Source organism: Spermophilus citellus (genome assembly GCF_964194105.1).
Source record: "Spermophilus citellus genome assembly, chromosome: 1".
NCBI lineage: Eukaryota > Metazoa > Chordata > Mammalia > Rodentia > Sciuridae > Spermophilus > Spermophilus citellus.
The window spans coordinates 245,141,542-245,163,751 of record NC_138182.1 but is presented as its reverse complement, the minus strand read 5'-3'; the positions used below and the strand labels follow the sequence as shown (position 1 = coordinate 245,163,751).

At 41.6% G+C, this 22,210-nt stretch overlaps 2 protein-coding genes across 2 annotated transcripts in view; one reads left to right on the top strand and one right to left on the bottom strand.

Annotated features, from left to right (window-relative positions):
- Positions 1 to 13,887, bottom strand: part of LOC308653346 (chondroitin sulfate proteoglycan 4-like) — a 69,649-nt gene extending 55,762 nt beyond the window's left edge. The window contains exons 1-2 of the mRNA XM_081301946.1: positions 13,800 to 13,887; positions 1,303 to 1,466 (exon numbers count right to left, since the gene is read on the bottom strand). Coding sequence (XP_081158072.1) covers positions 1,303 to 1,466; positions 13,800 to 13,878 — 243 coding nt within the window. The 5' untranslated portion in view covers positions 13,879 to 13,887. The remainder of the gene's footprint in view (positions 1 to 1,302; positions 1,467 to 13,799) is intronic.
- LOC308655015 (acylphosphatase-1-like) lies at positions 99 to 398 on the top strand (the record flags this gene model as incomplete). Its single annotated transcript, XM_081304785.1, has 1 exon — positions 99 to 398. The coding sequence occupies one exon, from the start codon at positions 99 to 101 to the stop codon at positions 396 to 398; it is 300 nt and encodes a 99-aa protein (XP_081160911.1).
- Positions 13,888 to 22,210: the final 8,323 nt, after the last annotated feature.

The window sequence follows — 22,210 nt, the reverse complement described above, 5'->3', positions numbered from 1 at the left end:
AACTTCCGGGAGTAGTCATTTGTGTGGCTGGGGGCAGTTGGCTTTGTGGTTGCTGGTGTGATTCAGCCCCTTGTGGGGAAGACTAAGAGGGGTTGAGCATGGCAGAAGGGGACACCTTGGTATCAGTGGATTACAAAATTTTGAGGAAGGTGCAAGGGGTGGTTTTCCACAAGTACACTCAGGCTGAGGGTAAAAAGCTAGGATTGGCAGGCTGGGTCCAGAACACTGACTGGAGCACAGTGCAAGGACAATTGCAAGGTCCTATCTTTAAGGTGCGTCACATGCAGGAATGGCTTGAGACAACAGGAAGTCCCAAATCACACATTGACAAAGCAAATTTCAACCATGAGAAAATCATCTTGAAATTGGATTACTCTGATTTAGAAATTGTGAAATAATGGCCTGAATTTAAAATTTCCAATAAAAACTTAGTTTGGGTTTTTATTATTAATAGAAATAGAACTATTCTGTGTTCAATATTAGAATTAGTTATTTTTGTATCATATATTTGTTACTGTGTGTTCCATGGGTGATGGAACACAACTTCACACAATTCTAATAAATAAAAACACATTAAAACAAAAGAAAAAAAAACAGAAAAGAGAATGGGACTGCTATGGTTTGAATATGGTTTGTCTCCACCAAAACTCATGGAGTTTAAGTCCCCAATGCAGCAGTAGAGAAAGTTGTTGGGGATTTTAAGAAGTGATTAAGTCATGAAGAGGGATTAATGCTTTTCTCAAGGGAATGAGTCCTCACTGTTATGGAACTGGATTAGGTATTGTAAAAACAGATTGTTAGAACAAGTTGCAAATTGGGGGTGGGGGGGCAGTTGTTAAAAAGCAAGCTCAACTCCTCAGCTGGATCTCTTGCTTTCCCTCTCACCATGTATCCCTTTCACCATGAGGCCCTCACCAGAAGCAGAGCAGATGCCAGAACCCCGTCTTGCACCTCTAGAACCATGAGCCAAAAGTGCAGGTATTTTGATATAGCAACAGGAAATGAACTAAGGGTCCTCACACCAAGAGAAAGAGAGAGAGAGAGAGAGAGAGAAGGAGAGAGAGATTTGAAAACTCTTCCTACACTTGTAGATTTCATATTGAAGTTTGAAAATTTTAGACTCAGAATATTTAGGACATACTGGCAACACTGAAGAAGATTTCCCTCTATACAAATATCTCACTTTGTTCTAGTGAGTTGATAGCAATTAATCGACAAATATAGATAGATTTTTCTCTTTCTCTTTCACTTTTCTCTCTCTCCAGTAATCTATATTTTAAGGATATATTTTTTAAACCATACCCGTAAGGTTCCTGCTAGAAGTTCTATTACACAATAGTCATTTTTTCCAGCTGCAAGAAAAAGTAACCCCTGTGGCTTGCTGGTTTGAAATTTTAATTCAAGAGATAGCTCAGAGGAAACTTCTAGGATGTTGAGCTCCACATAGCTTTCACCATAAAAAGATGCTATGGGGGAAAAAAACATAAGTTAGTAAATTTATTACACAATGACTATTTTACAGTACGCAATCATCCCTAAAGAAAGCTGCCTTGCCCAAGGCCACCAGGGTTTTCTGGGGTGGCCCACAGACCCAACATGGGTGTATAAAGTGTTCATTACTTATTATTCTCTCACCCTAACTCAGGACAGTGCTAAAGGTCATTTCTTCTTCAGAACTCTCAAGAGGAGCAGCCAAAGCTTCCACTGTGAATAAACTGTAATTCAGCTTCTCCCTCTATCCAAGAAGCTTCCCCTCCATGAAGATGGATTCTAAGAGCTCTGGCTAATAAACTTCCCACATACTAAGTTCCATCTCAGATTCTTCTTCTCCAGGAACCTGACTTGTGGCCATTGGGATTGGAAGTAGCCAGAGAAAGCAGATGCTGGAATGGGATTTGGAGCTGAAGCACCCACACCCAAATGGTGATTAGGACTCTATCACCAGGGACAGGTGAATCACAGAGAGCCCTGGCAATGATATAGTTTCACTGGTGGCAATTATACTGGTATGGTGTAAGAGTGCAAGGGAACACGTTAGCCCAGCTATAAAATGTCAAGCTATGAAAAATATAGAGCAAATAATAACTATGAGGACAATGGAAGTGGTTGCTTCCCAACAAATTTGAATAAAACTTTGGGGAAAGATAAGGAAAAGCTAAAACAGATTAGTTACAATTACTAGTTAAGTGTGAAATCCAGAAGGTGTCGATGGGAAAATGCAATGTCCTTCTCATCTACAGCAGGAGGGCAGAGAAAGGGGAAACTCAGACCCAGGAATTGACACCAGATACAGTTAAAGTCCCAAATGGGACAGGCTTGTTCTGACAAGGCAAGTCACTAGTTAGGAAGAAATGGGACCCTGACACAAGGAATGGGAACATATGGGTTTCTGCATTCAATCCTTTTGAGTCCCTAGGCCCTCTTGTACCCTTTGAGTCTGAAGAAGTGGCCCATTTCCCTACTGGGGCCAGTACTCCCTACTTAAAGAGGATACAGAAGACTCTCTTCACAAAACAACATGTGACCTGCAAAGATAATAACCCATTTCTCTCCTCCTGGCCACTAGACCAAACACCAGGGATAGGTGAATTTGCAATGCAACCTGGGTGGGGACATGTTAGACTTGATGCACAATAGGTGAGCTCCTAAAGGAGATGCAAGACCTACTCAAAATGAACTTCTAGTATGGGGGTAGGAGTAGAGGAGGGTGGAATACACATGGCGCTGAATGTATCTGACAAGGAACAGGAGTATAAGGTTGATAAGGGAAAGTTTTTAGATTTTGAAGCACTCTTGACAGACATGAGGTACAACATATAACACCCTGGCAAAGTCTCCTTGAAATGATGTGAACTCATGCTAAGATGGCTCCTAGAAGCATGAAAAATGCAGTGGACCATTATAAATGAGATAGACATAGCATTGTCAGGGCATATGGTGGGAGAAGAGATTGTAGGGATGAAAGTGGTACATCCTAGATCAAGCATGTAGAGGACCAGAAGTCATAAGCAAATCACACCAGATGGTTCCCCAGATCTTATGTCATCCACCAGTTTTGTGCCTGTACCCTTCTCTCCTCTCACATAGCTGCATAGAAAGATTCCTCACTACCAGCTAACAAAGGAGCAAAACACTTGGCTTTGAATGAGTCAGCTTCATCTTACAGACAAAAGCAAAAAATGGGCTCTAGCTGCACTATAGCTCCTTTCAGAGCAGCCATGAAAACTTCTAGTAGGAAAATTCCTCCAAATAAATAGAAGTGAATGGTACACCTAAGTGTCCATTTACTACGGAACAAGAAAGGTTCAGAAGTTAGAATATACAGACTCATCAATAGTGGCAACTGAACCAGCCACATGGTCAGGAGCCTAAAATGAGAAAGAGTGAAAGATCAGGAACAAGAAGGGCTGAAATAGATATGAGCATGATGCAGGAAGAGTTTTATATTGCATGGTAATGCCCACCAGAAAATGCCTACTACACAATTTGTATTGAACAACCAGGCAGAAAAAGTGACCTGGTCTGTCGACATCACCCAGCCATTATGCCACCCCAAAGTAGGTGCAATGGATGCATAATGAAGTAGCCGTAGTGGAGGCAACAGTGGGGTCTATATATGCACCCTGCTTTATGGGCTCCCTCTTGTCAAAGCTTTCCTACCTACTGCTACTGCTGAATATCCAATGTACCTCCACAAAGACTAACACTGAGTTCCCAAGATGTCTCCAGTTCTTGAGGAGATCAATTGTTCACTGGGTGGCAAGTTCACTGCAATCAAACCTTTCTCCTTGGCATGGCCAGTGGTTCATTTTGACAAAAACAGACACATATCCTAGGTATATGTTTGCCTTTCTATTCAAAGCATTGAAAGGAGGGGAGCCTTGCACACTTATTCTATAAGGCAAGCATTACCCTGATATCACACCAGGTAAGGATATAACAACAGCAGCAAAAGAAAACTATAAACCAATATTCCAAGAACAAAAATGCAAAAAAATCTCAACAAAGTACTAGCAAGCCAGATCCAGCAACATATCAAAATGACCCAGCTGTTTATCCCAGGGCTGCAAGGATTATTCAACATATTCAAACCAACAAATGTAATACATCATATCACAAAATAAAAGATGAGAATCATACAATCACCATCTTTAGATGCGGTAAAAGCATTTGATAAAGTTCACATTCCTTCATGATAAAAATCCTGAACAGATTAGGTATAGAGGACCACACCCCATATAATAAATGCTATATATAACAAATCCACAGTCAACATCATACAGAATGGGGAAAACTGGATGTGTTTTCTCTAAGATCTAGAATAAGCTAAGGGCATGCACTCTCACTGCTCTTATTCAATATAGTGATGGAAGTTTTAACCAGAGCAATTAGATAAGAGAGAGAATTAAAGGGCATATGATTGGGAAAAGAGGAATTCAAACAATCTTGTTTGCAAATGATATGATATTATATATTTAAAAATCTACAAAATTTCACCAAAAGAGTATTAGAATTGACAAATGAACTCAGTAATGTTGCAGGATACAAAATCAACATACAAAGAAATTCAGTAGCATTTTTGTAAAACAACAACAAATTTTCTAAGAAAGAAATCATGAAAGCCATCCCACTCAAAATAGCTACACACACACACACACACACACACACACACACACACACACTATAAATGACTTTAACTAAGGGAGTGAAAGACCCCTGTAATTTTAACCACAAAACACTAATGTGAGAAGTTGAAGAGGAAAGGAATCATCTCCCATGTTCATGGATTGGAATAAACCATATTGTTAAAATGTCCATACTATCCAAAGCTATTTACCAATTCAATGCAATCCCCTTCAAAATACCAATGGTATTCTTCACAGAACTAAAAAAAGAAGAAGTCTTGAAATTCATAAGGGAGAAAAAAAGATCCCAAATAGCCAAAGCAATCTTGAACAAAAAGAAAAAAGCTAGAAGTGCTACCATACCTGATTTCAAAACATACTATGGTCTATAGTAACCCAAAACAGCATAGTATTCACATAAATACCATGACACAGACTCAGTGGAACAGAAAGGAGAACCCAGGACTAAATGTAGGCATCTACAACCAACTGATTTTTTAAAATATCACCAAAATCATACATTGGACAAAGGACTGTCTCTGAGGAAAGGTGCTGGAAAAACTGGATGCCCATACACAGAATATTGAGATTTGACCCCCTATCTCTCACCCTGTAGAAAAATAAGCTTATATGGATAAAAGACCTAAATGTAAGTTTGAAACTACTAGAAGAAAACATTGGGGAAACACTTCTTCAAGACATTGATATAGGCAATAAAATTTTGACCCTAAAATCATAGGAAACCAAAACAAAAATAGACTAGTAGGATTATACCAAACTAAAAAGCTTCTGTACAAAGGAAACAATTAACAGAGGGAAGAGACAATCCACAGATTGGGAAAAAAATATTTGCCAACTATTTGGCAATCTGACCAAGAATTACTATCTAGAATACAAGAAACTCAAAAACCTTAGCAACGAAACAACTAGTAACCCAATCAAAAAATGAGCAAATGATCTGAATAGACACTTTATTCTATTATTCAGAAGAAATACAAATGGCCAATAAATAGATGAAAAAATTCTCAAAATCATTAGCCAACAGGGAAATGCAAATCAAAATTACAATGATATACCTCATCTCATCCCCGTTGGAAAGGTTATTATCAAAAACTAACAAATGCTGGTGAGGACTGTTAGTGGGGATATAAATTAGTACAACCATTATGAAGAACAGTATGAAATTTCTCAAAAAAACTAAAAATAGATCTACCATGTTATCCAACTATCCCACTTATATAGAAAGAAAACGAAATGGGCACACCAAAGAGATACCTGCACATCCACGTTTATTGCAGCATTGTTCACAATAGCTAAGATATGGAATCAACCTAGGTGCTCATCAACAGATGGATAAAGAAAAATGTGAAATATTATTCAGACAGAAAGGATGGAATATTATTTTGCAGCAAAATGGGTGAAATTGGAGGACATCATGTGAAGGAAGACACAGAAAGATAAGTATCACATGTTCTCTCTCATATATAGAAGTTAAAAAAAAAAAAGTCAACCTGAATGTAGAATAATGATGACTAGACACTCAGAAGAGGGGAGGAGGGTGGATGAAGGAGGCTGAATTTCATCAGTGTATGCTGTATGCATGTATTAAAATATATTGAACCCTATTAATGTGCAATTAACCTAGAATAGTCAACAAAAATTTAAAAGTCAATCTTAAATAAATAAATAAAACCATTAATGATTAAGCTCATTAAAGTTAGAATGAAAAGCTAAGATCATTAAAGAAAAAAGCAAGCAATTACAAACCCACCATCTGAGTTTATCCTCTTGGCCTTCCCATAGCAAATCTCCCCACCTCAATGTTTGACATGCTTAGAGGCTGTATTGTTAAGTGTTCAAAACCAGGAAATGTTTTCTAAATCATAAAACCTACTGCTGAGAACGAATAAGTAACATTAATAAACAATATCCCTATATTTTCCCACGTTTCACCTCTCTGGCACTAAATCAATTCCAGTCCCAGCTGGTGGCCAGAAATTTCCATTGCTTCAGGAGAAAAACAAGGAAGTAGATTAAAAACTTCTGGTTTGACAGCCTGAAGTCACTCCACTCACAATACTTCCAAGTTGACCCTAATTTGCAGCCTCTAATATGTATCTCAAAATAATAAAGGAGAAATACAAACACAGGTGAAATTGGCTCCTGGGAAAAGAAAGGTGATCCCCACCTCCAATGAAGGAAAGAGTGTAGCTTCAGTACCAGTGGAACAAATCAGGCTGAACAGAAATCAGAGATGGCATCCTGGTACTGTGCTGAAACAAAAGGTGGAATGGCTGGATGGAAACTAGAGTTTGTAGCAAGGTAGGTAAAATACTTTTACAGGAAGGTGAACGTTCATATTGACCTGCAGTTTCTCCCAGGAGGGTGGTTCTTTTGTTCATTATATTCACCTTAGAATTGCTTCTCATTCCTTCTTCCAAACTAGATCTCTCTGGGTTTTTGTTTGGTTCAAGTTTTACATTTGTTTTGGCTTTTGATTTACTATTCATTGAGCACTTACTATGTGTAGGTATTGTCAGGAACTCAGGTACAGAATTAATCAAACAAAGAGGCTTGCTTTCTATCAGAGAACGCTGCTCAGAAAGAAGAGTTGCACCTAAGTAAAGTCAGGGAGTTGATAAGAGGAGCTCATTTGGGGCCAGCTAGGGTATCAGGCAAGGAGCAATGGAAATGTCTAGCAGCTCTCCCAGGCAGGCTGAAGTACTCCCTCCCAGGTACAGGTTATTCTGTCCACAAATGAGGCTGAGCAGTTTGTACTAAGGGTTTAAAAGTGAACACAAGAGACTGTTAATCCAGCAATTACAGCTGCTTGGTAATTAATTGGGAAATGTAGACAGCAGCAGAAGTACTAGGCCTACCTAGTCAAGGGGGGTGGAATGAGGGGATGTCAGCAGGACAGTGGCTACTGAGAAGACCTAGGTGGGTGGAGCAGATAGGAGAGGAGAGAGAAAAGAGAGAAGAGAGACAGGTGAACAGGAGGAACTGAATGAAGGTCTGGTCCACAGAACACAGTATGAGGAGGGGGCGCTTACACACACACACATACACACACACACACACACACACACAAATGCAGCAGCTGGCTACTCAATTCACAGCCCTTATAATCCCTGTTTTCTTTATTGGCTTTCTTGTTTAATATCCAGCCTCAGTACCACCTCACCCCAAAGTGAATGTAAGATCCCGAGGTCGGCAGGATCTCGCCAGTCTTGGTCACCACTTAATTCTCTATCTAAAACAGTGTTCTGCACATGTCAATAAATATGGCCTTGGAAATTAGGTGAAAGAGTGTGGACTCTGCAAAGAGGTCCAGGAAGGAACCAATAGGTAAATGCCACAATCAGATCACAAGTTAGGAGATGACTGTGGCTAAAACCAGACTCAAAGGAGTGACAGGTTGCAAGGAAACAGAGCAGAACAGGGTAAGATCAAGAGATATGTAGAAAGTAGGACTGTAGAGGAGGGAAAGGGGGCAATCCAAACTGATTTCCAAATTTCAGGCTTGATATCCACTTACAAGATGGGGAAGCTGGGAAGAGAAGCTTTGGTTCTGTTTTTATTTGATTTTCAATGCATATATGACAAGAAATTCTCAATGAAAGTTTGGGAAACTACCTACTCATTCACCAACAAGATTCCTATGGGCAGAGGGCTACTCACAGAGGGCCTTAAGGAGGCTGAATCCTGCTATGCACATAACTGAAAGCATTAAATAGCTTTCAACTGGAGAGAGACAAGTCAGTTGTAGGTTTTAGAAAAATCTGTCTGGTGGTTGCTCAAGGGGGAAAAAAAGGAGTGGGAAGAAAACAATTCAGGAAGTTTTTTTTGAAAAATATTTCAGAACAATTTGCTTTCATGGAAAAAGATAATATAATATTTATATTATAAAATTTATATTGTGCCTCTTTATGCATTCTCAATCTTCCAAATATGTTATAGGGATATTACAAGTATAAAAGCTTACTTTTAAAATAAAAAAGAACAAGAACAAAACTTCTCTGCTACACTATTTGCATTATGCAAAGTCTTAAGAGGAGAACTTACTTAGAAAACAGCTCTCACACAAGCAGTTGAGATTCACAACTGGCAGAGTGTTTTATTATGGTGTCAGGATTGTATGCTAACCAACTGAAGTTGAGTATTTACTCAAGAGATTATTAACATTATCCTGAACCTCCAAGAAAGCAGAAACCTACATGGAAGAAATAACTTAGCACAAACATTCAATATGCTCTGGGAGACTCACCCTCCTTTATTCATCAAAAGTTAACTGCAAAAAGAAAATTTCTTAAAGTCCTTGCCCCAAAACTTGGGTCCTTTACATTTAAGTCAGGGTAGAAAGTCAGTGAACCAAGATGTATTTGCTCCATGGCCACAGGGCAAGTAGTTGGCCAGAGGTTCAGTGGGCTGGAGTGAGGGGCAGCTCTGGCACCACATCCCTTTACTGAAGGAGGGCAGAATGTGGAGGATAGCAGGCCAAGGCCCACTTTGAGGATGCAAATCTTGAGTTTCCAGATAGAACCAGAGCAATCTATAGCCCTGGACGTCCTGCTACTAAAGAACAACCCACCAGGCTCTCAATTATCCCTTCATTATCCAAATAAAAACCTCCACCCAACTGCTCTGGGTTAGGACCTCAGGTTGTAAAGGTAGCAGTCACCCATTCCTTACCCTCTCTCAATGGAGGATTCCCCAGCGCACTGTGAATGGCCATGCAGACTGTTCCCAGCACAACTCCAGGGGGCACTATTCCTATAGTCTGATGCTAGCAGCACCCGCTGGGGTTGTCAGGGAAGCAGTCCTGGTGCCCAGCCTATCCTGCTTGAACTTCTCCCTTAGAGCTGCAGAGCCAGTGTCCTATCCTGGATGCTCCATGTGCAGTGTTTGTATGTCTCTATGTTGATTCCCCTGATAGGATGGGAGTTTTTCAGGTTCCAGGCTCAAGCATGGATGTCAGTGCTGGAGCCAGACTCTTTAGGGAGAGAAACTTCCCTGAAGTACTCAGACTGAAGCTGACAAATCTTCCCACCCCTGATTCATTTCTGATGGCAACTGCCATCGTAGGCCCCTGTCAGAGTTACATGGCCCCTATATTATCTTTGACTAGTACAAAAACTCCCTGAGTAAGTTTCCTATTGCTATAATAAATAACTGCAAATTTAGTAATTCAAAAGAATACACATTTATGGGGCTGGGGTTGTGGCTCAGCAGTAGAGCGCTTGCCTAGCATGCGCAAGGTGCTGCATTCAAGCCTCAGCACCACATAAAAATAAATAAATAAATAAATAAATAAAAGTTTTTTAAAAAGTACACATTTACAATTGTACAAGGTCCTAAAGTCTGGGATAGGTCTCACTAAGCTAACAGCACACAGTCTGCCTTCCTTCTGAAAGCTCTTGAGGAGAATCTGTTGTTTCCTCTTTTCCAGCTCCTAGAAGGCACCTGCATGTCTTGGTTTGCAGTCTCCCATTAGCAATCACACCACTCCAACCTCCAACCTCCGCTTTCCTTGTCTCCACTCCTCTAATTACATTTAAGTCCCTTCCAGATAATCCTACGAAAATCTCTCCATCTCAGAATCTGTGTTTCATTTACATACGCAAAGTCCCTTTGCCACATAATACAGCACATTCACACACTTTGGGAATTAGGAAATGAACATCTGTGGCAGGGCAGGGAGGTTTGGGCCTCCCACACTCCCTAGAGGCATTCTGCCAGTCACCTATTTTATTGAGGTCACTATTTTTTGTAGGTTACTGGAGTAAGTGCTGGGAATACAGATATCAGTAGGGCAGGAGTGTTGGTAAAGGGCCACAGGACCAAAGGTTGTGGGGTTTTCTGTTTTGTATGCCCTATACAACCCTGTTTAAAAGGAAAATAATTAAACCATATTTAAAATAAAAATCTGAACATTTTGGCTAGAAAAATCAGTCAGGCCACTCTAGGACTCATTAAGCTTCAAGGCACAGCAGCCACAAATGTGCTGTGGATGCTCTAACCACAAGTCCCCACCCCTCTGTGTCACCTCTGCCACACCAGCTCACATGCTCACTATAACTCACTGGCTCCTGCAAGCATTTGGATTTGGGCACTCACAGCTTTAGGGCACAGATGATAAAGGAGGTGACGATATATTTACTTCAGAGCCAAAAGAAATCATTAGGACTTCTAGGGTGGTTATCATTAAAAAACAAACAAACAACTAACACACACAAGAACTTGGCCAGGCACAGTGGTGCACATCTGTCATCCCAGTAGCTCAGGAGGCTGAGGTAGAAGGATCACAAGTTCAAGGCCAGCTTCAGCAACTTAGTGAGATCTTCAGCAACTAGAAGAGACCCTGACTCAAAAAAAATAAATAAATAAAAATAAAAATAAAAAAATAAAAATAAATTAAAAAGGGCTGGGGATGTAGCTCAGTTATAAAGTGCCTCTGAGTTCAATAAATAAATAAATAACCAAGAACTTAAGTTTTTTTAAATCTCTAATTTACAAACAAATTAGTGTCCCAGCTAGTCTGGCATGTGAAGTGACCATCTGTCTCACCTGCAGTAATGCAAGTCTCCCAAGGGAAGACGGAGCTCCACAAAGCAAGGTGACACAAAACCTGCATGCTTGCCTGGTTACCTGGGACTCACAACTACATTATCTCCCTGTGACTAAACCACTCTGCACAAAAATGCTCAGGTTTGCTATGGTCTGGGTGTATTTGTCCCCAAGGTTTCATGGTTTAGAAGCTGTGTCCTCAGAAGTGGGGCCTAAAAAGAGGTCATTAGGTCATTTAAGGCATGACCATCAGAAGAGATAAAGGTAGTCTTTGTGGGACCCCAGTTAGTTGTGGAGAGAGAATTGTTATGAAAGAACAAGACAGGCCCCTCACCAATTTCTCTCTGATTTCCTCTCTTACCATATAATCTCTTACTCTCGGACATGCTCTCCCATGATGCCAACTGCCATGAAGCCCTCATCAGAGTCAGCACCACAATCTTTGAAATTTCAGCCTCCAAAACTATGAGCTAAACAAATCTCTTTTCTTTATAAAGTATCCAGCCTTGTATATTCTGTTATAGCAAAAACAGACTAATACAAGGTGCTTTTAAAATTCCTGCATACAAATCTTTATATTCAAATAACATAAGGAACAGTAATGCAAAAGAATGGGCAGTACTGGCAGTTTCTTCCTGGTCAAAATACTTTTCAGCCTGTTACAAAGCAAAAGTAGTAATATCCTAATGAGATCTGATAGGAAAGTAGTCAAAATCAGAAATTACTGAACTACTGGTAATATGGATCCAGCACTCTGTGTATACTGTACCTTCAGAAAGTGGCTAGTGACGATGTATTGATTTACAAACAGACATACAGTGGGTTTGTGATACAGATATTTTTACTGAGACATCTATTTGCCAGACAGGTGGCTTCCTGACGTAGAGACTTGCCAAGCTGAAGATAGAGCAGTTTGTGTCCTTCAAAGACTGACAGCAGAGCTCATCAAAGCTATGGAATAAGCAAGAAAACTAAATTCAGACCACACATCTGCCTACTCAAGAAAATATTCTTCCAAGTACCCCAAAGCAGATGTTGGTAAGACTTTGGCATATATTTGTCATGTGATCAGAGCCATAGATGAAGAACATATATGCTAAAGTTTATACTGTCAAATTCTTTATTCAGTAAAGCTCCTAATCTACATTCTTTCCCTCTAACTGGATCTCTAACCTATTGGCTCTTCCTCAGTTTAAGTGCATGGAAAGGCAGGAATGGAGGCTAATGAGTAAGAAAGAATGGAAATGAGTGTTTATTGAATGTTCTCAGGCTGTCAGTCCATCTTTCATAGTATTATATTCAAGCCTCTCTCAAGAAGCTATTATCATCTCAATTTTATAGAGGCAAAATCAAGACCTGGAGAAGTACAGTAACTCGCCCAAAGTCACCAAAAATATAAGACAACACCAGGATTAAAATCCAAGACCATGTGACTCCAACACCATGGCCTTCCCATCACCCTACACTCCCCACCCACCAATCTGTCCCCAGAGGTCACTAACTGCCCTCCAGGATCTCCTATGGGATTTCCTATAACCAAATCTTTCCCACCAAAGCCACAGTCACATCAGCTCCAAGTCCCTTGGCCTATCTACCCTGGGAACCAGGCAGGAAAGAGCAGAAGAAGGGGAAAAGGAGACCTGGAAAGGAAGGAGCAGAACTGGGGAAAGAATCGTCCCTCAACAAGAAGGGTGAGGAGTCCTCTACTTGGGTCATGGCTGGAACACTTCTCTAAAGCTACTTAGAAAACTATCAAGCAATTGTGGGCAGCAAGGATACTATTTGGCTAAGCCTAAAATACAGTGTAAGTCTTCAGGTTTTAATCCAAATACTACAGAGATACAAGTCTTTTTTTTTTTTTTTTTTTTTTTTTTGAAAGTGTTCTCTTTAAATAAAAAGTCCAGGGTCTTTAGTTGAACTGAATTCGATTTCAAAGATTAGTGGAGGGCAAGAAGGCCCAAGTACAGAGGCGCAATCACATTAAAAAAAAAAAAAATTAAATATGTTCTTATTAGAAGCGCCATAGAAATATAAGGCCGGTCTGCCTCATTGGCCCCCAAAGTTTAAGCTCTATATGGGGGGGCTTCTGGGACAATGACCCAGTGAACAAAGAATTCTGGGAAGTTTCAAGGCCCACAAAGCCCCGAGGGTCACGTGCAGCCCAGTCACTCTGGCCAGCGCTGGAGAAGGGCAGAACTAAAAAGGATCAGAAGGGAGGACTGCAGGAGTTGCTCATTCTGCTTGTTCAAGTGCACCCGGAGGCCCACTCTAAAACCCAAATCCTAGGGGTCGACCTCGGGGAGGTGAGGAACAGACCCCGACTGGGATCGCCCTGAACCGGCCCAGCAGTGAGGGCCGCGGAGCTGAAAGTTTTCCGCGGTGGCGCCGAGGCCACAAAGCGGGGCCCAGCAGTCTCCTCCCCGAGCCGCCCAGCTCTGGAATGCGGCCCGAGAGTCGAAGTCGGGGTTGCTGAGGGACATTGCGGCCCGGCGCTTCCCGGGGCTCCCGAGCACCGCAGCGGGCTCTCTGCCCCGCGCCGCCCCCTGCTCCGCCACCCTCTCCGCACGGGCTCACGCGCGCAGCGGGAAGGGAAGTGGGGGCGCGTACCTCCGAGTGCCCCGTGCGCCCCGCAGAGCCCCAGGCAGGCGGCGAGCAGGACAAGGCGGCGGGCCCGGAGCCGCCCCATCCCGCCGCGGCGGCCGGCGCTCACTCCCAGGCAGAGGCCAAGCTACCTGCACGACCCCTCCCCGCCGGCCCCTGCGAGCGGAGCCTGGCTTGGGGACCCGCCTCCTACCGCGCGGGGGCTGGACGGGGGCGGGGAGAGCCTCCTGCCACCCGCAGCCGCTGAGCCCCATCAGCGCGCGGGCCCCAACTCCAGGCTCTGCGGGCCGGGCGGGGTCCTTCCCCCTCCACGATTGGTTAAATCTAACGCGGCTGGGTGGGATCCATGGCAAAGGGGGCAGAGAGTAGGTGGCCCCTCGCCCAGCCCGCGGTTCTGCCACGGAGTTAAGTGTGCTTGTGTCAACAGGTGACAGAGTGAGGAGGAGGCGCCAGCTGGAGGAGTTAGTGGGAGGGAGAAGGATTCCTGCAGGAGGTGGGATCCTAGCCCAGGCTTGAAGGAGCTGGTTTCCTTGAGCAGGTTGTGCTACAGGAGGAGAGAGGGTGGCTTTTCTGTTTGCTGTTTTCCCCAGGTATGCCTTGTACACAAACGTTTGTAAATGTGTTAGATGAATGAGAATGGGAGAGAGAAGAGGGCAACCTAATCATTCCTTCTTAAATGTGAAACTTTTTTAAAAAAAATACAGTCCCTAAAAATTAGATCACTGAGTTTTTGAACTATGTATGGGAAGAATTAATCAAGTCCTAAGAATCAAAGGGTGGTGGTTGTCACCTCCTGCTTTTGGATGCATGACCACAGATCATGGAGAAGAAAAGCCTTTATCCATATCCTGGACTTCTGGTAAAAACTGACTTAAGCAGGGCCTAAAGAGGTAGTTTTAAGAAGAGAAACTCAAGACTGTCTAAAACTATCTTCCCAGCTGCATTTCTTCAGCTCTATTCTCTGCAACTTTGGTCTTAGTCAAAATATCAATTAATATGCTACCAAGACAATCACTGCTAGTGGTACTTAGTTCCTAATAAAATAAGTGTTGACTTCATTTCCCTTCATTTCTTTTTTCAGTTCTGTAATAAAGTGCTCTTTAAGCACATAGTCATATATTCAACTTTTGCCCTGCAGATAATCTGCAAACCACTGTTTTAGTTCTGAGCAGATGTGTTTTTTTCTACCCAGCAGCCCTCTATTCTCATGGGAACCTCACCCTTCCTCTTTTAGGAAACACTCCCAACCCCATCATAAGGGGGAAATGGAGGCTGGCATCCTCCTTCATGACCTTTCCAGTCACAGTGGTGGGTCAGGGAGTATACAATTGACCCAAGCAGGGCCAGTCAGTTCCAACCTGAAGAATTTCAGAAAAGGCTTCTAAGGGAATAGGATCCACTCCTGTCTGGAGAAGGTGCAGGGAAGCTATAGTATGCAAGCTCTCTGCCTTTTCAAAGAAGTTAACACACAATTAGAAGAGAGCAGAAATACAAGTTTGCAGTGCTGTCCTGGGATCTATCATCTCCATTCATCCCAGAGACCCCATGTACCCTCATCTTTTCTGGGATTGTTTACATGAGTCAGTCAAGTTACCTCTTAACTTAAGCTAATTCAGATTGGGTTCCCTATGTGTCTCCAAAGAACCCTCTCAACTTTAATCCAAGCATGATTTAAAGTTTGCTCACTCTGGTTTGTGTTCTGCAGGCCACACATTTGCAAGCCCTGAAACAAAGGAACAGATGTCAAATCTGAAGACTCTAGCGTGCATGTTGTGGACACTGTATCCCTAGTCCAGACCCCTGTGGCACTTACATGTTGTTTACTTTCTCCTGCAAGCAACTTCAGTTCCCTGCAAGGCTTGCTTGACCCATATATACCCAATGCATAGCAGAAATAAATACAGGAGCAGCCCCTGACTACCAGTGAAGAGAGTTGATGCATAAATATCTAAGCTTCCTCACCCTGGGATTGGACAACTCCAAAGCGGGTTCTAAACAGTCTCTTAGAGGATGGAGCTCTAATTGCCCATAGCAGTAATCTGCTTATCAATGTGGGTGCCTAGCGGAATCACTTCCTTACTCAGTTAACAAACCAGAAACCATTGGGTTTGGAAGGAGCCTCTGGGACTGATCTGGAAGCAGCAGTGTGGTGATTAAGAACCTGGCCCCTGGCTTTGCATCCCACACATACTCAGTTCCTAAGGTGAGGTCAAGTCCCTTGGCTTCTCTGGGCCTCAATACCATGCTTACCACAAGATTTCTTTTCTTTTTTCAAAATGGACATAATGATGGCTCTTTCCTCAAAAGTTGTGAGGGTTAGTTAGATTTTTTTGAATGGAGCCAAAAAGGTAGAGAAATCCTATTAAGATCTTTGATGATTTTGTGTCTAATGTAGGTAAGTCCAGCTCCCTCAAATTATATAACTCCTTTTTCTTCTCTGGGTTTCAAGGACAGTCATAGCAGCTAAAGAGCTTCAAACCAAAGTATAACAGGATTTCAGAGTAACTTTATTAAAGAATCTACCTAGGGGTCCCTAGACCCCTGGCAAGAATCCTTAACATTTTCAGGACAGCTGGAATTCTACCCTATCCTTCCCATGCTCGCTGTTGTCTTCTAATTCCTTTGAGTCCTTTCCCCTACCTCCAAAGGTTGTGTACTTTATCAGTGTCATCTTATTGGCCAGCTGATTACTCATTTCTTGACCAAAAGGCAAGAAATGAGTAATCAGCTGGCCAATAAGCAGTTAAAAGGAGAACCACCACGCAAGACAAATTAGATTTTCCAGGCTCCATGCAAATCTGTTACTCTTAGCTACTGTGGTTTCCCACCATTTATAGCTCAACATAGAGCAAACACAAACTGAGCTTCTGTTTCTTCCTTCTTAAAACATAGTGATCACACCAGATCTCTAGAGTCCTTCCAGTTTTAGCATTTTAAAGTTTATATTTAGAATTAAGCACAGAAGCTGGCCCCACCCCAGGCTGACTCTGTCCTACCAATCACTGGAGGTACAGATTGTGATAAGGTCAGCCCAGGGAAAAGAGGCCAGTTCAGCTCATGCTGATCTAGGCATGAGGAATTCCTCCTGGCAAGATCAGGTGTCCACATAAATCTAAAAGCACAGGCAACATAGAACAAGATTCCTGGAGAGGCCCAGCCTGTCACCAATGTCTCCCAAAGGGGCTTCTATTCAAATATCATCTAGGGCTAAGAAAATGGGCTTAGTGTCCTAAAAACCTAGTGCAAATCCTATCTCAGATCCTAGTGCAGATCCTAACAAGTGACACTGGTATATGACCTTGCACATATCACTTAAATGTCCCAATTATTCTCTATGCATAGAATGAAGAAAATTGTGCTAACTTCATAATGTGGGTTATGTGGTTTAGCAAACTCATGAGGATTAAGTATTGAACATGGTACCTGACTCATGGAAAGAATGTTCTGGGCACTATTGTACCTGAGAGCCCTGACAGGCCTATGGGGATCCTCTGCCAGCCTCTCAGCTTCCCTAGACACCCTAGACATCCTTAGACACACACTTCTAAAAATGAAGTTTCTGTACCCTTTTGGTTATCTTTTGGGCTCCATTCAAAAAAATCTTAACTAACCCCCCCAACCTTTGAGGATGGAGCCGTCATTATGTCCATTTTGAAAAAAAAAAAAAAAAAGAAAAGAAATTATGCAGCAGGCATGGTATTGAGGCCCAGAGAAGCTAAGGGATTTGACCTCACCTCAGACACTGAGGTATGTCTGAGATGCAAAGCCAGTGGACAGGTTCTTCTCTATCCTGAAGGACAGAGAAGAACTGTTTTATTTTCCTTTCATGGACTTAGCCATACCTACTGAAACTTACCAAGTTATCCGTGTTAGTAATCTGTAGCATCCTCCAGCTGCCCACAGTAGTATTGGTTTTCTGGGGTTAGAGCTAGGAGGGAGCTGTTGTTCTGGTCCTAGATGTATGAGTTACACACCCTGCACTAGCCTGTTTTTTGCCCTGTAAAATGAAAGGGGTGGATAAGATGATGCATAAATTCATTTCAGACTCAACATTTTATGATTTTAATTATCATTGGTATCAGGATAACTCCCCCATTTTAAAAGTGCCCTTTTAATTAGCACATAGAGAGATTTTAAATGTTTGGATTTCTTTACATAAACCAAGGCAGTGATTGCTAATATACTTGAAGTTTTTAATTAGAAAAATAGTTCAAAGTGTCAAAAAGAGAAGACTAGGAATTATTGCCCTGTGGAGCACCATTTTCTCCTTTTTTTAAAATTACTTCTAATTTATCATGTAAATGCTTCAAAGATTGAATGTGGTCTCTGGCCATTTTCCATGGCATTTAAGATGACCGTAGAATAAATGAGAAATTAAGATGCTCACTTGTTAAGAAAATCCTTTGTTCATGGTGACTTCAAGGCTTTTTATTATAATGTCTGGTCAGGAAACCCACCCACATAATGATCACACTCTAGTCATTTTGACTGGCACTAACAACAGCAATTATTCTGTTTAGCTACTGGCCTGAATTACTGTTCACCCCAGAAATGGTGAGAACACAGAACAAAATAAGGATGTTCATTATTCCACAAATTCTCATTGAACTATTCTAAATGCAAAAGGTACACAAAAGATGTCACAGTGCATACAGAGATCAATTAAATCCTCTGCTTTCAAAGAATTACAATATGTAGAGGAGTATAAGCCAGGTACAAGAGTAATTTTACCAAAGGTGATTTAGAAATCAAGTCATGTCTTTAAGCCCAAAACTCTGTCACGGAACTATCCAAAACATGTACATTGATGAATGTCACGAACTTGAGCAATCACATCAGATTTACATGACCTCCCACTCTCTGGTCCTACATGATCAGGCCAATGTGGATTCTAGATCTAAAGGAGCATGACTCTGCAGATCAAGAGTGTCAAAGTTGATCCCTTCTCAAAACTTTCAACCAAAAACCAAGGAATGGCATTATTTGGTGGTAGTCACAGGACCAATAAGTGAGGTGGAGATGACCCCTTCATGAGCACCAGCTGAGACCCATGTCCACCAAGGACCATGCATCAGCAAAGAAATCTACTGGCTACTGTCTCGGCCTTTAGCAGGAGGAGATTGGCATCACATCTGAGAGAAAAACTGATTGCAAGAGACAGAGCAGCAGACAGGAGCTTCTTGTTGGCTCTCTTTCTCAGATGCACCTTACAAATTTGTTTCCTTGAGATTCTTCTGGGTTCTTTCAATAACCACACTTTACTAGAGTTAGTATGCAACTCTAGTGTACAGATTCAGGTGTGCACAAAGTATGACTTTCTCTGTTTTTCCAAAACTCAACTTGATTTCTCTAAATCTGCTATGAATACAAATCTACATGCCAGTAAACTGAGGGTTTCTCTCCTGCATCCCCTCTGCCAAGTTATGTTGAAATTCAGTGGAATTTAGGTGGTGTCAAGACAATAGGGGGGACTGGAGAAGGGATGCGCCAATTCTCTGCTGTAGGACACATTCACCCTCAGGTATCCAATGAGATATCTCTCGCCCATTTGGTCTTTGAGAGTCTGTCCATGCCTCATCTCTCTCTGAGTGACCCCTCAGATGCCAGCAACCTTTTCCACTTCTCCCAAACCACTTTAAATGCTAACTCTAACCCTAACCTTTGAATCCCACCCCAACATGGGAACACTCTCTGAGCCTGGATACCAACACTCACCACAGAGGTGTTTTCTCTTCTGGGTCTTACTGTCTTCCTGGAGCTCATTAATCTGGATGTGGGCATTTGGAATACTTTCATGAGCTCCGACTTTTTTTAGAGCCTGTCATCGTTGAACCCACTTCCCCCAAGTTGTCCTGTCCCCCAAAACAGGAAATCCTTTACTTTTCAGCCTGTTGGAAGATGAGAAGGGGAAACACTGAAGAGACCAAGATGAAGTTGTAGACACTCAGCAGAGCAAGGCATAGAGTCATCAGATTGATTGTTGAAAAATAATGTTATCATTCACATAGATCTGAGTTATGGATGGGGATTTGTATTCGCCATGGTAAGAGGTCTGTCCAGAAATGCTAAGAATTCTCCCTACCCTACTCCCAGACTCATTAACAAATGTTTGAGTTGGAGCCAATGTCTTTGAGTCAATGGCTGTGAGCTCAATGAAAAATGAGATGAACTGTCAGAAGTCAGAAATACCAGTCTTACTCCTCAAGCAATAATACCAATAATTAATAAATAGATAGCATTAAATTAAAAAGCTTCTGCAGAGCAAAGAAAATGATTAAAAGAATGGAGAACCTAGTCAGAATGAAAATTATCAAGAATACAAGTAACAATAAATGTTGGCAAGGATGTGGGAAAAAAATATTCATTCATACATTGCTGGTGGGACTGCAAATTGGTGCAACTGCTCTGGAAAGCATTATTTCAGAAAACTTGAAATAGAACCACCATTTGACCCAGTTATCCCACTCCTCAATATATACCCAAAGGACTTAAAATCAGCATATTATAATGATATAGCCACATCAGTGTTAGCAGCTCAATTCACAATAGCTAAGCTATGGAACCAATGTAGGTTCCCTTAACAGATGAATAGATAAAGAAAATGTGGTATATATACACAATGGAGTATTACTCAGCCATAAAGAAGAATGAAACTATGGCATGCACAGATAAATGGATGGAACTAGAGACTATCATGCTAAGTGACATATGCCAATCCCAAAAACCAAAGTCTGAATGTTCTCTCTGATATATGAATGCTAACTCACAGTAGGTGGGGTGGTGTTGGGTGGGGATGGTTGTGGGGGAGGTTCACTAGATTGGATAGGGGAATGGAGGAAGGATCTAAATGGGAAAGAGTAGAATAAATTGGATATAACTTTCTTATATTCATATATGAATTAACAACCATATGATACTCCATATCATGTGCAACCACAAAAATGGGAAGTTATACTCCATGTATATCTAATGTGTCAAAATACATTCTACTGTCATGTGTAAACTAAAAAGAACAAACCAAAAATTTTTAAAAGAGAATGGAGAGGGCTGGGGTTGTGGCTCAGCAATAGAGAGCTCACCTAGCATGTGTAAGGCACTGGGTTTGATCCTCAGCACCAAATAAAAATAAATAAATAAAGTAAAGTCATTGTGTTCATCTACAACAAAAGGAAAACAATCTAAAAAAAAATTTAAAAAAGAGAGAATGGAGAACCTACAGAATAGGAGAAAATCTTTTCCCAGCTACTCTTCTACCAGAAGATTAATAACCAAAATATATTTTTAAATGATGCAAAAAAATACCACCAAACAATAAATAATCCAATCAATAAATGGGCAGTTGAACTAAACAGATATTTCTCCAAAGAAGAAATCCAAATGGACAGCAAATACATGAAAATAATGTTCAATATCTTTAGCAAACAGGAAAATGAAAATTAAAACAACACAAACTACTCCAGTTAGAATGGCAATCATCAAGAATACAAATAATAATGAATGTTGGTGAAGAAAGAAAAAAACACTTATACACTATTGGTGGGATTGTAAATTAGCACAACCATTATGGAGGTGAGTATGGGGCTTCCTCAAAAAACTAGGAATGGGATCACCATATGACCCCAAAATACTGCTTCTCAGCATTTATCCAGAAAAATTAAAGTCAGCCTACTACAGCAATTCAAACATACCCATGTTTATAACAGCACAATTCACAATTATGGAACTAGTCTAGCTGCCATCAATAGATGAATGGATAAGGAAAATGTGGTGTATGTGTACAGTGGAGTTTTAGTCAGTCATAAGGAAGAGCTAACATGTCATTTGCAAGGAAACGAGTGAAACTTGAGAATGAACTTTATGTTACACAAAATAAGCCAATTCAGAAAGTCAAAGGTCTAGTGTTTTCTCTCAAAGAAAGGGGGGAGGGAGTAGATTTCTCATGAAAATAGAAGGCAGACCAATAGAGTCGAGGAAGATGTTTTAGTGAGCTTTTGTCACTGTGACCAAGACAACTTAGAGGAGGAAAAGTTAATTTTGATTCATGGGAGCAGAGGTCCAGTCCTGGGATGACTGATTCCATTGCTCTGGGTGCGAGGTAAGGCAGGACATCACAGACAGAAGGGCAGGGTGGAGAAGCACTGCTCTGCTCCTGGCCTGCCAGGACCCAGAGAAAGGGGCTGCAGGGAAGAACAGGACTCCCAGGGCAGGTCCTCAGTGACCCACCCATCTTCTGTTACCACTCAGCTCGTCCATTCAAAGTTAGATGCACTGATTAGGTCTCAGATCTCACAATCCAATCACTTCACCTTTGAACATTCCTGCAAGAACAGGAGCTTTGGGGCCCGGGCCTCATGTGAGAACCATAACACAAGGTAACCAGGGGAAGGAGGAGGGAGGAAAAGGGGGGAGTACTGGGG